General features: G+C 55.5%; 5 protein-coding genes across 5 annotated transcripts; 1 reads left to right on the top strand and 4 right to left on the bottom strand.

Moving 5' to 3' along the window:
• Positions 1 to 1,023: 1,023 nt before the first annotated feature.
• Positions 1,024 to 2,482, bottom strand: DICSQDRAFT_139587 (uncharacterized protein). The gene is made up of 4 exons (XM_007368991.1): positions 2,249 to 2,482; positions 1,795 to 2,190; positions 1,426 to 1,730; positions 1,024 to 1,367 (listed from the first exon to the last, which is right to left on the bottom strand). The coding sequence occupies exons 1-3, from the start codon at positions 2,427 to 2,429 to the stop codon at positions 1,558 to 1,560; spliced, it is 750 nt and encodes a 249-aa protein (XP_007369053.1). The 5' UTR covers positions 2,430 to 2,482; the 3' UTR covers positions 1,024 to 1,367; positions 1,426 to 1,557.
• A 425-nt stretch (positions 2,483 to 2,907) lies between these two features.
• On the bottom strand, positions 2,908 to 4,675 carry DICSQDRAFT_91068 (uncharacterized protein). The gene is made up of 8 exons (XM_007368990.1): positions 4,634 to 4,675; positions 4,431 to 4,550; positions 4,231 to 4,349; positions 4,145 to 4,170; positions 3,604 to 4,089; positions 3,480 to 3,544; positions 3,355 to 3,424; positions 2,908 to 3,305 (listed from the first exon to the last, which is right to left on the bottom strand). The coding sequence occupies exons 2-8, from the start codon at positions 4,499 to 4,501 to the stop codon at positions 3,054 to 3,056; spliced, it is 1,089 nt and encodes a 362-aa protein (XP_007369052.1). The 5' UTR covers positions 4,502 to 4,550; positions 4,634 to 4,675; the 3' UTR covers positions 2,908 to 3,053.
• Positions 4,676 to 4,862: 187 nt separating this feature from the next.
• On the bottom strand, positions 4,863 to 6,598 carry DICSQDRAFT_156914 (uncharacterized protein). The gene is made up of 5 exons (XM_007368989.1): positions 6,221 to 6,598; positions 5,845 to 6,166; positions 5,384 to 5,791; positions 5,270 to 5,328; positions 4,863 to 5,214 (listed from the first exon to the last, which is right to left on the bottom strand). Exons 1-5 carry the CDS (start codon positions 6,403 to 6,405, stop codon positions 5,202 to 5,204), a joined length of 987 nt encoding a protein of 328 aa, XP_007369051.1. The 5' UTR covers positions 6,406 to 6,598; the 3' UTR covers positions 4,863 to 5,201.
• Positions 6,599 to 7,070: 472 nt separating this feature from the next.
• Positions 7,071 to 12,360, bottom strand: DICSQDRAFT_129030 (P-type ATPase; the record flags this gene model as incomplete). Its single annotated transcript, XM_007368988.1, has 17 exons — positions 7,071 to 7,354; positions 7,414 to 7,577; positions 7,640 to 7,790; positions 7,840 to 7,885; positions 7,942 to 8,017; positions 8,072 to 8,352; positions 8,406 to 8,832; positions 8,888 to 9,005; positions 9,063 to 9,222; positions 9,277 to 9,837; positions 9,890 to 10,047; positions 10,095 to 10,418; positions 10,468 to 10,534; positions 10,591 to 10,737; positions 10,779 to 10,923; positions 10,990 to 11,228; positions 11,254 to 12,360. 17 exons carry the CDS (start codon positions 12,358 to 12,360, stop codon positions 7,071 to 7,073), a joined length of 4,455 nt encoding a protein of 1,484 aa, XP_007369050.1.
• Positions 12,361 to 12,844: 484 nt separating this feature from the next.
• On the top strand, positions 12,845 to 13,919 carry DICSQDRAFT_156912 (V-snare-domain-containing protein). Its single transcript, XM_007368987.1, has 5 exons — positions 12,845 to 12,965; positions 13,047 to 13,149; positions 13,263 to 13,329; positions 13,382 to 13,755; positions 13,822 to 13,919. The coding sequence occupies exons 1-5, from the start codon at positions 12,869 to 12,871 to the stop codon at positions 13,901 to 13,903; spliced, it is 723 nt and encodes a 240-aa protein (XP_007369049.1). The 5' UTR covers positions 12,845 to 12,868; the 3' UTR covers positions 13,904 to 13,919.
• The last annotated feature ends 263 nt before the right edge of the window (positions 13,920 to 14,182 follow it).

Here is a 14,182-nt window from a genome sequence, read left to right as displayed (position 1 = left end):
CAAAACGGTAGAAGTTACCGAGGAGTAATCATCTGAGTTTGGTCTCTCGGTAGTCTCCCCCTTGTCCCGAGCGTCTGGATAATTAACGCCGCCTATCCGCCTTGGTCGTGTTCTACATACCTACTCCTTCGTGCCGAGAATAAAGCAAACCTACATATAGGCCGAAATATTCTCAAAGACCCTCTCTGCCATGTTATCAGCTGTATCGCTTAGAGTTCCTGTCGAAAGCCCCGTGGCAGGTGACACTGACAGGCCTTCAGAGAACCTGACCCCCTGGTTTATGCCATTGGGTCAAAATTCCGTCTCGGATCGGTATCCGAGAGCTTCTGGCAGCGCCGCATTCATTGTGGTAGAATCGATGCCCATCACTCTCATATTTGTGCATTGCGGTTGAGTGGTATGTGGGTTCTCCAGCGTCCCGCAGTGTCTGCTGACTTGTGCGCGGGAAGAGGAAATTCCGAGTACTAACGTGAGTTTCCGACAGGGATGGGTATTGTTGCGGTATGTTGGCCTTATGCTTGCTACGTCTAACACCTCATCTCTTCATGCCGCTTTGGTCGAAGTCACCTCGCAAAGAGATGTCTACAGTACAACCTTGCTCACGAGCTATCCCGTGTAATTCTCGTTTCGAACGATCGACGTAGTTCATACTGTCAAGTAGATGTCCACGGACGAGCACCGCCCGCTGGTCGCTTGACAGTCCACCCTCTAACCGCAAAGATCGCAGGTTTCTTTGGCTAGACATCCAGAATGATGATGTAGGCCACATCGAGACGGGACGATACAAGGCTCGTAGGCCCTCTGCCGCTGTCTCGTGTCCAGACGTATCGGTGTTACACCCGCACTGGCTGACCTCTGTGGTGGGGGTGTAAGTTATGTTACACCCATACGTCTAGGCACGAGGCAACTCTGCCCGACAATTCATGCACCTATACGAAGCATATGGTTCAACTCATGATGAAGGATGTATTCTTGTACAAGATGCAGGCAGTTGACGTGCTCAATACATTGAACAGAGCTTTGCAGCTTCTAGTGCTGTTGACACGAGGTGTCTACGTTCGCAAATCTCGCAACTGAACGCTAGCAACGTCATATAGACATTCCGACTGACCCAACTGAACCTGCTGCAATAGCTGATGTGGTAGGCGCATACCAGATGTCAAGAAGGCTGTTCATAGCGGAGGAGAGACCCTAAGAGCAAGCAGGCCGGGACCCGCGCAGCGCTCTCGTCCCACTGGGCCGCGGCGTCTCGGCGCGGTGACGAAGAGGCAGACCATCATCGGTTTGTAGTTCGTCCAGTCGCGGAGCACCTGCATTGCAGCCCTCACGTACTTGTGATAAACCGTAGGTCTGCTTCAGAAGATACCCTGTGTCGCAGTCCAAGAGTCGCATGTCATGTAGTGCAGGCAGATCAGTGATACCTACCTTCGTAGACCGATGGGAACAATTGTGGTCGGAGGCAATGAGCCGGGCGGAGGAATGTAGCGAGTGGTGTAGTCTACGATGTGATAAGGTATTAATGACAATATGGAAGATGGGTACTTTTATGTCGGACATCTAGTGTGAAGCAGCGCTTCGGGGACTGCTCTTCTGCTCCGCCGCGGGGTGAGAGGCAAGTCCTGAACGCTCCGAAGATTCGTCCGTCGACACCTTCGCCCCGTCAGCAACGTCAGGGGAGGACGGTGTGTCCTGGGAGAACCCTTCCTCGTCCTCGTCGTCGGCCATGATGTCTACGCCAGGCCCAGCACACCGTCAGCGACAAAGTTCCAGGATTGCGCTGTTCAACTCACGTACCCTCACCATACACATCAGGATGCTCCCTGAAGCACTCCTGCATGGCCTTGAACTTCTCCACGCAGTCGATGCCCTTGGGCTCCGCCTCAGAGAACACGAAGCACGAGAACGCCTCGCGGAACTGAAGCCCACACGGCCCGTGCGCCATCCCGCCCAGACACGGGCAGTCCCAGTTAATCTCACCCGTCTCGGGGTTGAACGCGCCCCCCTGGCCGGAGCCGGAACTCTCCTCCGTCTCGCCCTCAGTTGGCGGCTGCTCCTTATGCGGGGTCGCTCCGCTTGGGGAAGGTGAATTCGGAGGTATTGACGGCTCGTGCTCAGGGGCTGTGGAGGGTGAGCGGGAGATTGCTTCAGGCGAGGTGGAAGACTTGGGTGTTAGTGAAACCTGCTTGGACGCTGACGCAGGAGCCGCGTTCAGCCTACAGCGCACAGAAGGTAACAAACGCGAACGTACAAGAAGCGGGCGCGTCCAACGCTATACCCTGCCCATACCAGGCATTCCAGATGAAATAAGATGTCGCCACTGCAGAGGCCCCCAGCACAGCGCGAAGACGAGCAGGGCGCGCCGAAGCAGCAGGACGCAAAGAGGTATGCAGAGAAGGCCTCAACGACGCCGTGGCGAGTGTCCGAAACATTGTAGGAGCAGGCAGGAGGAGAAAAGACGCGACGGAAGGCAAACCGTTGACGGTCTGTAAGCACAGCTGGATGCGCGCCTCGGGCTGCCGGTCCTATAAAGTCGCTGACGCAGAGTCGATCCCGACTCGGCAAATTACCAACGGCCCGCCCCGGGGCGTGGGAACCCGACGCACCTCCAAATATTGGTAAACATCATTGACTCCGCGTGCCAGTGCAGTTGTCCGACAAGTCGCAGTTGTTCGCCAACCTAGGCGTATGACCTTCATCACTACTTAGCTGACTAGAATTCCAATTTCAACGCAAATGAGCCCCATTATAGCTTAGCCACTCTATCGTCTTTGAACGGGTCGTCGGACCACTCGGAGCCACCATTACCACTGATGACCACCTGCCGCACGAGGGCGATTGGGGCGAAAGCGACAGCGTGAAAGCAGATGAAGAGGCACAACTGACTCGGATATCGATGACGCGGTTTAACTGGGCTACCGCTTGGGCTCGGGAAAGTAATCGAGATGGCCATGGCTACTCATATGTACACTGCAGAGCCACATTGCGCTGAGAATGTAAATCACACTCATCGTGAAGTGCATGCGATCGATGAAGAGTTTGGTCACTCGCGAGGCTCATTGGTACGTTGCCCTGTGCATCATTTCTTCTGCTTCGGGGTTTCCCTCAACGACCACTTTGTGTCCCACGCCTGCAGGGACGCACCCTTCCCCAAACGCCTCCTCCAGCGCAACCTTTGCAACGAAACCCGAACAGTGCATCGGAAGTACGTACGTCGGGGCCGGCCGCAGCTTGTTAGACAGGAAATCGACGGTGGGAGGGATGCGGTCGGTGAGGTCGTTACCGGCAAGATGTAGCCCTCCGATGACCTGACGCGATGATCAGAAGCAAGCAGTATCATAGAGACAGAGAGCTTACCATGTATATTGGACGAGGGAACCTGTCGACCGCGTCCTTGACGACGTTGACGATGCCTGCATGAGAGCAGCTGACAGACAGCATGAGTACCGATATTTATGACACCAGTCAACTCGTCCGCTCACGCAGAGAAAATGACGAGCCCTCGCCCAATGACATCGATTGCAGCGTAGCGCTCGTCCATGATGTCCTAGCAAGTATCTCCAATGAGCGTGAGCACGTATCCAGCGAACTAAATGGAGATATCACCTCCTCCTTCTCCCACTCGCCCTTCCCATCCTTCTCAAACCAACGAACGGCGCCGGGGAGACCGCCCTCGAAATGCGTCACTCTGGGGATCTCCCCGCTTACCCAGACCGTGCCCCCTGCCACCGTATGTCCATCTGCATGCTTCTCCACGACCCCGCCCAGCTCCTCGATCTGCGCAAACTCGGGGTCGGGAGGAAGCCGCCCTATGACCTTCCCCGTATTGTGCGGGGAGATCCCCCGCGCGACAGGCCGATCGGGGTGTAGGTCCACGACGCAGGGCGGGGCGTCCGCCGGGACGTGTGCCTTGCGATAGCGCAGGAAGGAGAGCATCCCGCCGCTGTGGTCCGAGTGCCAGTGAGAGAGAATGATGCGCTCGATGCGCTCTATCGGCGGTTTGAGCGCCTCGATGTTGCGGATTAGCGAGCGTGAGTCGGGGCCGGTGTCGAAGAGTGTGTAGTGAGGCTCTGAGCCGTCCACTTCGGTTTGCTGTTTGCGTCGTTGATCGGTTCATCCTCCTCAAATTGAGGTAGGTGGAACTTACGATTAATGCTGAAAAGCCATGGACTCCTGGAAGCAAGTGAGGCTGTCAACACATCGACCGAGCTGCTCCAGATGAAGGGCACAAACCACAACAGTAGTTTTCGAGGTCTAGAATGGGCACTCCTGTCCGAGGATCATGTGGAACGTCGGTGTGTGCCAGCTGCTGGGCGACCTCATGTACGAATCCAGGAGGGAGCTTCGTCATCCTAATGAAGTAAAAGGCGCATATATGCACATGCAGGTGAGGAATGTTTCAACGCGAGATATATCAGCACTGGTAGACTGACCATTCAATTGTATTGTCCACTAAGAAGGTTATGGTGAGTTTATCAACCAACTTGATCTCCGGGGTCGTCATCGTAGCCGTCGGATGTTGCTCCTGCAAAGCGCGGTCCCAAAGGCTGCGTCTGCAGGACGGAGAGAAATTAGTATTCTCGTTCTTCTAGTAAAGCGCCTCTTTCCGGCGGTATCAATTGAACGGTATCCCTACCAATCACTAGACCACACTGCTTAGATGTACAAACGTTTTTATACACTATCGCTATCTTCAATCTGTGGTGGTCAACAACATGAGAGGCTACAACGGGACGGCGGCAGCTATAAAGTAACGCATACTAAGTCGCACATCTTTCGCTGACGTCAGCAATTGGATCACTCGCCCACGTACCTGCTCAGGAGAAGCCTGCAGCTGGAACACACCGATGAATCGAGGCACTGAGGTCATGAAGCCGGTTACCCGCACAAAACAAGATATCTGCTGGCCAAAAGACAGAATTTCATCAATATGTGCATATAAATGAGGACACTACGGCGGCAACATTGATCATCGGCACGCCAACGAATAAACCGAGAGGAAGAACGAAAGCCGAGTCTCGTACAATACACCGACACACTACGCCGGCCTATGATACAACCTACTGTCCGTGGTGTCAACAAGCGCTTGTCATTGGACCGCATCCAATTACACAATGTACAGTCCGACACCAGATCACCCCGATGTTGCATCAAAGCAAGATCCAGCAACGCAGTAAGATAACTAATAGATAGCGGAACTATATCTAGGCGGCTTGCCTGCGGTAAGTTGGTCAGAGGGCTGTCATGCAGATGATACAAGAACGTGACCTACGCCATTCCACCATACCCCATACCCGCCCCCGATTCTGCGAGCTTGCGCTGCCTGAACGCCTGTAAACGGCTTAGACTCGTATTCAGATGAACCATATGAGTTGGGGATACTTACCCTGCGGTACTTAGTACGCTCGTACGTGACGAGACCGACAACAATAAGCGCGATGACAGAGATACCCGCGAACACACCCAGACCGATGGGCAAGACAGACAGTTTGGTACCCGGGAGCTGGAATGTGGCCGCGCTAGACGAGGCCGAGTCTGCTGCAGACGTGGCGGTGCCGCTCGCGTCGCCCACGGCGGAGCCGGACGCACCCGCCGAAGTGGCGGTCGCAGTTCCAGAAGCACTCCCGGATTCGACGCTTTCGGTCGCTATCGCACCACTGTCAATTGAGGAGAATCCGCCGGGAGAGACAGCGCCGCCGGTAGTAGTAGCAGCGGGCCCTGACGCAGTGCCGGTCCCCGTCGCAGTGTCCGTGGACCCGGACGGGAGGGCCGTGCCAGACACCAAGGTTGTACCCTAACATCCACAATTCAGAAAGGCTGAGGGTACGCCAGAAGACAAAGACTCACGTCAACACTGATTACTCCGCCTGGTGAACCCGACGACGCGGTGGCAGTTGCGCTATTGCTGTCCGTAGCAGTGGCCGTGGCACCAGTGCTGTCAGTGCTAGTGGCAGCGGAGCTATCTGTGCTCGTAGCAGCGGAACTGTCTGTCGATGACGAGCCGGAGTCCGCAGAACTTGAGTTGGAGCCGCCGTTGCCAGCGGCATTGTTCCCGCTGCTAGCCATCGACACGGTACACGACTTGGTCTCGCGCACCAATGGCTCGCCATTGTTTCCGGTGATGGGGTCAAGCGTGATCGTGCACGTCTGGATCATAGCACCCACGGCACTGCGGACGGGTCAATTATGGCATGCAAGGCTGCCACGCACAAGAGGCACTCACGTCTGGAGGGTGCTGGTGGTCGTGACGGTGGTCGACTGCGACAGATTATCTCCATCCCTGGCCAGTCGGAGGTACGAGGTTTGCTCCGTGCGTTTCGTGAGGTCCGTTGGGGCCGCAGAGGCAGGACCCAGGAAGAGCAAGAAGAGGTGAAGGAGAGCGACGGTTGCAGACTTTGACCCGAGCATCTTGGCGACAGAAGTTATTGACGGTAGCGCAGCTCGGAGGGTAAGAACAGAGGCGAGTATTGCGGAAGCCGGCTCCCTGAGGCTCGACAGCACGTACAACGGCGACGAAGGTGGAAGAAAAGGAATGGAATGGCCCCCAGGGCAGACAATGAGCAGCAACCCGACGAGGATGACGGGGGGAAAGGTGAGAGGCAGGAAGGCCGCAAGACACAAGAATACTCTCCGCGCTCTCAAAGACAGGCCCAGGCGCGGTTGATTGTTGTCGCTACCCATCAACACTCTTCGTTGTCCGATTATGCTATGGTAAGCGGAGCTCAGCTCCATACAACCGCTTTGTATCGGAGCCCAAAATCAAGGTGAGCCGAGACCCGGCGGGACTGCAGTACAGCAACGATCACCATTGCGATACCTCGGGTTAGCAACGCACATTCCAGACATACACTCTCTCACCCTTACACACAACCCGATCATCGACCTGCCTGCGGCGCCACCTATATGCATGGAGATGTAACCAAGATCGTCTACGTTTCTATTTCACACTTGCTGCGCACGATATGTACAGGGCCGCCCTCCGAGTAAAAGTAGTTCGCTTGGACGCAAAGGCCGCGAAAAGGACGGCTGCGCAGCGCACGTCCAAAGCATGGCCGCGGCTTCGCGGTGGACAGTCACCTCATTCCTCCTTCTACCGCTTTGTAAATGTTGCCTTCCCTCACGCGATGCCGACGCCGCAGCTCGAATATGAGACCAAACACCCGGGAAACCGCCTGCGTGCCGTAGCTCTCAAATGCCATCGACGTCACCACGTTGACGACGACCGCAAGCAAAAGCGTCGCCCTCGCTGCTAGTGGAAGGTTCATCAACTCAAGCAAATTCATCAAAGGCTTTGGCGGGTCCAGGAGGACAAGCAGGTTGAAACAGCCCAAAGTGATCAACGAGACCATGAACCAGGCTGACAAACGTGGGATCAGCGCTTGCATAGCAGACGGAAGTCACAACGATTGCAATTACCGTTCGTCCACATCGGCTTCCTGAACGGTGGTCCAATGCTGAAGACAGCTGCGACCAAGATGTACTGGAAGCATGAGACCAAAAATAGAACAGAGTTCTCATAGTTGGTCGCCTCGAGCTTGTCGCCGTCCGAGTTGGGGTCATTAGGTGGTGGAGGTATGTACCTGTGCCATGGGGCACTGCATTAACTTTCCCACCCTGAGACACGTCAACGGTTTGCACTCACCATGATTGCGAGCGCACCCAGAAGAACGCCCAGAATTGGACAGCCGACGTGATGAAGATCTGACCGACAAGACTCGCCAGTACCTTCTTCGACACCAAGCTCGCTGTCGGTCGCTTTGGGTGTATGCGGGAGTAGGGCAGCGTGCGTCCCACTGCAGCAGCGGTTAATTCGAAATCACCAACGTATGGCTGTGCACTCACTGGTGACTGCGATTGGGATAATGATGAATAGATCAATATACAAGAACTGATTTACGTTGATCATCAATCAATCCTTCGGCAGGCAGCATGCTTACAACTCACCTGGAAATCTCCCAGAGACGACGCGAATGAATACAGCAAGGTGATGGTGGTGAATTGGATGAGCGAATACAACGCCCTGATGCCCCCATCAGCACATTGCTTCCACAAAAGGGGAGACCTGGCGACTCACATGTATTTGAAACAGCTGAAGCTTGTCACCAGCGCAGCTCTGCCTTCCTTGATGACCTCGATGACACAGCTGATGTCAGGTGTCCGGCTCGTGAACGGCGCTGCCACGGAAGCTTCTGCCTCAGAGAGTGACAGGCCGACATCCGCGGCCTTCAGAGCGGCACAGTCGTTCGCACCGTCGCCACACATGAGAACAATATAGCCGAGACTCTGCAGTCGCTCGACGACTTCGTTCTTCTCGTCAGGAGACATGCGAGCGTAGATCTGCGTCTTGACAAGCATCTATCAAAGGAGCTTAGCGATGCGGGACCGACTCCAATCTGGCATTGGCATACCCTTTGCATGGTCTCGAGAGGCGCATGATTAATGACCCAACGGAAAACGTCGCCTGTCACAGCGAGGGTGTAGTCTTGGCTCTCCAGCTCTTCGTTCTCGATAAGCCTAGTCGCAGGCGCGGGCAGAGGCTTCAGGCTGTAGTCGTCGAGCTTCCATGTCGGTTCCTCCATGCTGGACCACTCCAGCTCCGACAGCCGCGAGGACGCATTCCCTCGTATGAACGTAGGCACAAAGACCTGAGCGGCTGGGTTGATCAGTCCACACTCGCGCGCAACGCTGACGGCTGTGAGAGCGTTGTCGCCCGTGATCATCCGGCATGCGAAATGTGCCGCGCGGAGTGTTTGGATGGCAGGTGTAGTTCCTGGCTTGAGCTTGTTTTCGAAAATAACCAAACCCAAGAATTGGAGTCCGGACTCCGCTTGTTCTCTAAGCATACGTAGCGTTAGGGGTAGTAGGCATTCCAAGCAGGCCCGAGGCTCACCGCTTAAGCTTCTGGGCCTTCAGCCAGGAAAGGCCTTCGATGCTCTTGCCAGCCATAGCGATGACTCGGTAACCGCGCTTGGTATAGTACGAAAGTAGGTCATCATAATCCGATGGAACTGCATACGGCGGACCTTAGCTGATACCCCCCAGACAAAAACAAAACGAAAGCCTACAGGTGCTTTTGTCGCAGATTTCGGCCATAACCTCCGGAGCGCCCTTGACGTACACTTCCATGCTCGTGCTCTTCAGCCGCTTGACAATCACACTCATCCGACGTAGAGCGGAAACGAACTCGAATGTGCGGATAACGCCCAATTCGAGGAAATGGGCATGCTACAACACCGACTTTAGTCCGGTCCTGCGTGATAATGCCTGTGACGAGCTCACCCTGCCGGCACCCTTTAACGCATCCTCGATCCGGAACTGAGCACTTCCAGGCGGTCGCACGACAGTCTGCACGAGCGCCGCCGGACGCTCTCCTCCGCTCTTGTTCTTGACAACAGCCGTGCCAGCCACATGACCTTCCTCCAGCGTCCACTTGGTGAACTCGAACATCTTCACGTCTAGCGGGTCTCCAATGATCTCCCCGTCGACCATTTTCAGCGAATGGCACGTCGAGAGTGCATGCAAGAAGTTCGCCTTGTCCCGGCTCGTGGGTAGGTCGTGAATGTCCTCCAGCAGCTCCCCAAACCTGTTCGTGTTCCGTTCTGGGGCACGGACCCCGAGGATGTCTAGCCCGTCTTCGGTCAGCGTGCCGGTCTTGTCGAAGCAGCACACATTGATCTGGCCTGCAACGTTCACTCGGCTAGGAGAGATGCAGAAGATGCCCAGTTTGCGCAGACGGCCGATGGCGAAGCTCGTCCCGATAGAGAGAGTGGCTGGCAGCGCAGGTGGAACGACGACGGTGATGAGATCCAGGGCGCGCAATACAATTGTGTGCCACCGGACCTATTGAACATGAGCATTTAGTGGCATCATGGATTGGGAAGAGGCGCCTTACACCGAGTCGGACGAACTGAACCGCGCTTGCGAGGAAGCCGAGTCCCGCGACACCCGCCAGAACGCCGATAAACCTCATCGAATCCCTGTAGAACTTGAATCCTGTAGGCTTAGGGAAGAGCATGGACCGCACAAGTGCGCCCTTCGTAGTATAGAAGCCTGGGAAAGCGTAAGCCTTTGAACGCGCCGTCCTGCACCCTACTCACCAGTACGCACGACCAAACCCAAGGCTGGCGCACCAGTTCGTCCGTCGGTGGTCAACCCGCTCCTGATGCGCACGACGCGAGTTCCGGAGTACAAAAAGCTCTTCGCCATGTCACCCACGATGTCGGTGGTATCCCGCCACTTTGCGAGATCGTCGTTCTTGATGGGGACCTTGCTCACCGGCACACTCTCGCCGGTAAGCATACTCTCGTTGACGATCGCGTCGCCGGAGAGCAGAAACATGTCGGCAGGGAGGGTGGCAAGTGGAGGCTCGAGCAGGTTGACGATATCGCCAGCTACGAGATCCGAGGAATCGCATTCTTGCCCTGTTTCAGCTGGTAAGTACTGTTCGGGCAGAGTTTGGGGGCGGCTTACATGAACTGTCTCGATACACGTTGACCTTGCAGACAAACCTCGACATTTCTCGCATCCGTGCGATAGTCTGAGATACGGCTGATTCGCAAGGAGTGCTCAAGATGCAAATAACAATAACCTCACCTGTTTAGTCTCCACGAGGGTCGTGATGATACTGATGGCAGAAATGAGGGCAATACAAAATGCATAGTAATAGTAGTCGTCCAAAGACCACAGGATGATGCTGGCGATTTGGAAGATGTAGAAGGGATGAATTACCTTATATACTAGCTATGAGATGCACCGCATTGACAAACCGAGAGACAACGTACCTCGTCTATGAGGAGAGACACGGTAGATTTGCCTTCTATATCGATGAGATTGGGACCAAACAGAGTTGATCTCTGCACCTGGACGTCCTTCGAGAGCCCATTCTGCACCGCAGCAATGTTCATCCAGGAGGCGTCTCTCCATTCTCTGCGAGCTCACCATGAGCTGACCTTCCCCCCACTTCTACGCACACCACCACGTTCAGAAACGCACCGAATCATGCTGAATAGCCCCGTACGGGGATCTAGCGCGAACCTGTTGTACCGGTAGTCCACGAACATCAACGTCGACAGCATAGGCAAAGATGCGCCAGCTCTGTAACTGGGCAAGTACTGCGAGGGATCCGGCCGTGTCGAAAAGGCCGTGGATATCGCGTATGGGTAGTCGATTCTCGCCACTGGGAAAAGTGCGATGTCTCTATATGCGGTCTTCCTCTCCTTGAGTAGGATATTCTACTCATCACAGGGGAGAACTCACCTCAACGACGACAAAACCATGCTTGATGTCCACGAACGCGCGTTCTCGTGTCACCCAGCGTAGCCAGAGCCGGGGGAACCACCGCCCCAGGAGAGCCAGGACGCCGAAGGTGCATACGCAGGAGAGCCACCAGAGCCATTGTTTCCAAGATATTGGCTCGTACCCAATTATGCGTATGTGCACGTCCTCGTCCGCAACGTACACCGTCTGCCGACTTGGCGGCCCAGCAGGCGGGGGCGGCAGGGGCTCCAGCTCGCCCATTTCAATACGCGCTTCGGACCCAAACACCGGGTCCCCCGCGAGCAGCGGGAGCGTGGGTCCTGGGGAGGGAGGGTACGAGCCAAACTCCATTTCGCTCCCCGAGGGTGCCAAACTCGCCCGGTCGATGTCCGTCTCGCCCTCGTCCGACTCCTCCTCGTTCGACGTATACCCCCACCGTTCGTCCCAATCGCCGTCCTCAGACGTATCGTCGACCGCGTAGTCCGAGCTCAAGTCAGACCGTCTACTGCTGTGTCGTCTTAACAACCGCGAGCGTGAGGTGCGCGAGGTGCGCGAGGCACGGCTCGATATGCTGGGCCGCCGGCTGCGTGAGGGAGACTCTGTCTGCGGCGCGTGGCGGCCCCCAAAGATGCTTGCGATGTTGTCGAAGACACTGCTCCGCGCTGCAACAGGAGACTGAGATTTGCGTCGTCGGCCCCGCGGCCTGGTGAATACTTCATGATCGCCCTCGTCCCCGGACAGAGCTTCGTGGTCGGACCAGTCGCCGTCCTCCCCATCCCTATCCTCGCTCCGGACGTCCTCGCTGCCACGCCTGCTCCTACTCATGCTCCACGTCCGTCCCTCACGGCTCATGCTGCATTCGCTGCGCCTGCGGCTCATAGACCCGCGCCCGCTGCTGCGTCGGGCGTCGTCCCGCATAGTCATACGAGACACGCTGCTCGGGTTGACGGCGTGCCCTGGTCCATCGAACATGGCGTCGCCGTCGTCTCCATAGCCAGAGTCTTGTCTTGATAGACTTGCATTTGCGACAGCCTGTTGTATATCGAGAGGTGACGCGCCTTCGGTGTAGTCATGACCGGCTCCGTTCGACGACGAAGGCTCCGACATTCTCTCCTTAGACGGACCCGAGAATCAAGAAGCAAATGAGTTGTAGATGCGGGCCTCAGCAAACACCAGACATGTGTTTGAGATGCTAGTAGATCGGATGGTATGGAACAAAATGCGGACGAGTGCTCAATTCTTGTCGGCCGCTCGTTCCGCCGCGCGCTCAAGGCGTCAGGGTATGTACCGGCAAGGTTAGCGCCGATAGCGGTACGTCCTGCTCATTCGCTTGAACGCCGCCAGCAGCCCAGAAATGAACTCAAGTATGTTCCTGCAAGTTTTGAACGAAATTGGCGATGTGGTGCTCGAAATATAGAAAGCGGTCTTCCGGTCGCGGTTTCTAGCAGCAGTCTGTGGCGCCCTTCGCCGTTTCGGAAAGGACGTCACGTGCAGAAACTGACACGCACACAGGTCGCGCATTGGCACCTGCAAGTAACTCCAGTACTCTATTCTCTTGTCTCCCCTCTTCTCTGTTAGCCTTGCGGGCTTGGTCGCCATTTATTGCTAGATAACCATGAACTCCTTGTATACTCTAGGCGTACGACAAACTAATTCTATACAAGCCGACCTCGAGAGACTACGGAATGGCGAGAAGTCTGCGTCGCTACTAGGTGCGTAAGACTCCTACGGTGTTCCATTGGTGTATGTCGCCCCGGACGACGACGATCTTATGTCCTTCCGTATTTGATTAGGGCAGATATCCGCGTCATTAGCGGCCATGCACAGGACGGTGGAGGACTATGATTCGATGGCCAAGAGAGAGATTATCAAGGCTAAGCAGGAGAAAGCTATGATGTATGTCTCTTCTGTCTACATTAAAGGCTCTTATATTGTCCCCGCGGAGGCGTATACGAGCCTTGGAAGAGAAAGGGTGTAAGTCTTGCTTACGCAGAAGCCTTATGATTTAGGCGAGTACAGAAGTTTCGTACAGATTACTCCGACCTACGAGCGCAGTTTGAGCGTCTGAAGGCAGAGGTGAGCTTGCCATTGCTCCCTCCGCATCTCCGTCTGATTGACAATGGATTAGCACGAAGCACTATCGCGAGCTGAACTGTTGTCAGGCGCATCGTCCTCAACAGTGCCCTCGTCCGCACCTGGAGACGCCCGACGGAGATTCATGCCAAACCAATCCCCTGCAGAAGAAGTCTCAGAATCCCCGTTCCGAAGCGGTATACCACTACCTATGAACGGTGCCCTGCGAGAACAGCACGCTCTCCGCGAGCACAGCTTTGTGCAAAACACGGATTCCCGCCTAGACGAGTTCATTGCTCAAGGCCGGGCTGTCCTCGATGATTTGGTCGATCAGCGGAACGTGCTCAAGGGCACACAACGACGGCTGCTCGACGCTGCGAACACTTTGGGACTCAGCAGGGATGTCATTGGGTGGATTGAACGGAGAAGGTACGTCGGCGATACGGTACATATGCTCTTGTCCTGGACGCTGATTACTGGTGATTCTTCTATCAGCACGCAGGACATGTACATCTTCTTCGCTGGCGCTATCTTCACTTTCTTATGTTTCTTCCTCATATGGAGGTATCTGGGCTGATGTCGTCACTTTTCCCGGACTCGGACTCCTGTATAGTAGTGTTGCTGGGCTGCTAATCATCGTTCTTTAGGAGTATCTCGTTGTAGCATGTTGCTCTCGAACGATCCCTCAAAGGCGCCAGTGGTTGTAGTCAGCAATTCTCGCCCCATGGTCACTGCGGAGATTTGCTACGTGCGATACTACGGGTATATGTGCGGAGAATTGCTGGGTTGGCGAGCAGACGATGTAGATTGCTCCAAGCATCGCCCTTCAGTTAACTGATTGCAACCGGTGACCCGG

The sequence above is a fragment of the Dichomitus squalens genome, assembly GCF_000275845.1.
Source record: "Dichomitus squalens LYAD-421 SS1 unplaced genomic scaffold DICSQscaffold_42, whole genome shotgun sequence".
Lineage (NCBI taxonomy): Eukaryota > Fungi > Basidiomycota > Agaricomycetes > Polyporales > Polyporaceae > Dichomitus > Dichomitus squalens.
This window is presented reverse-complemented; position numbering and strand designations above follow the sequence as displayed.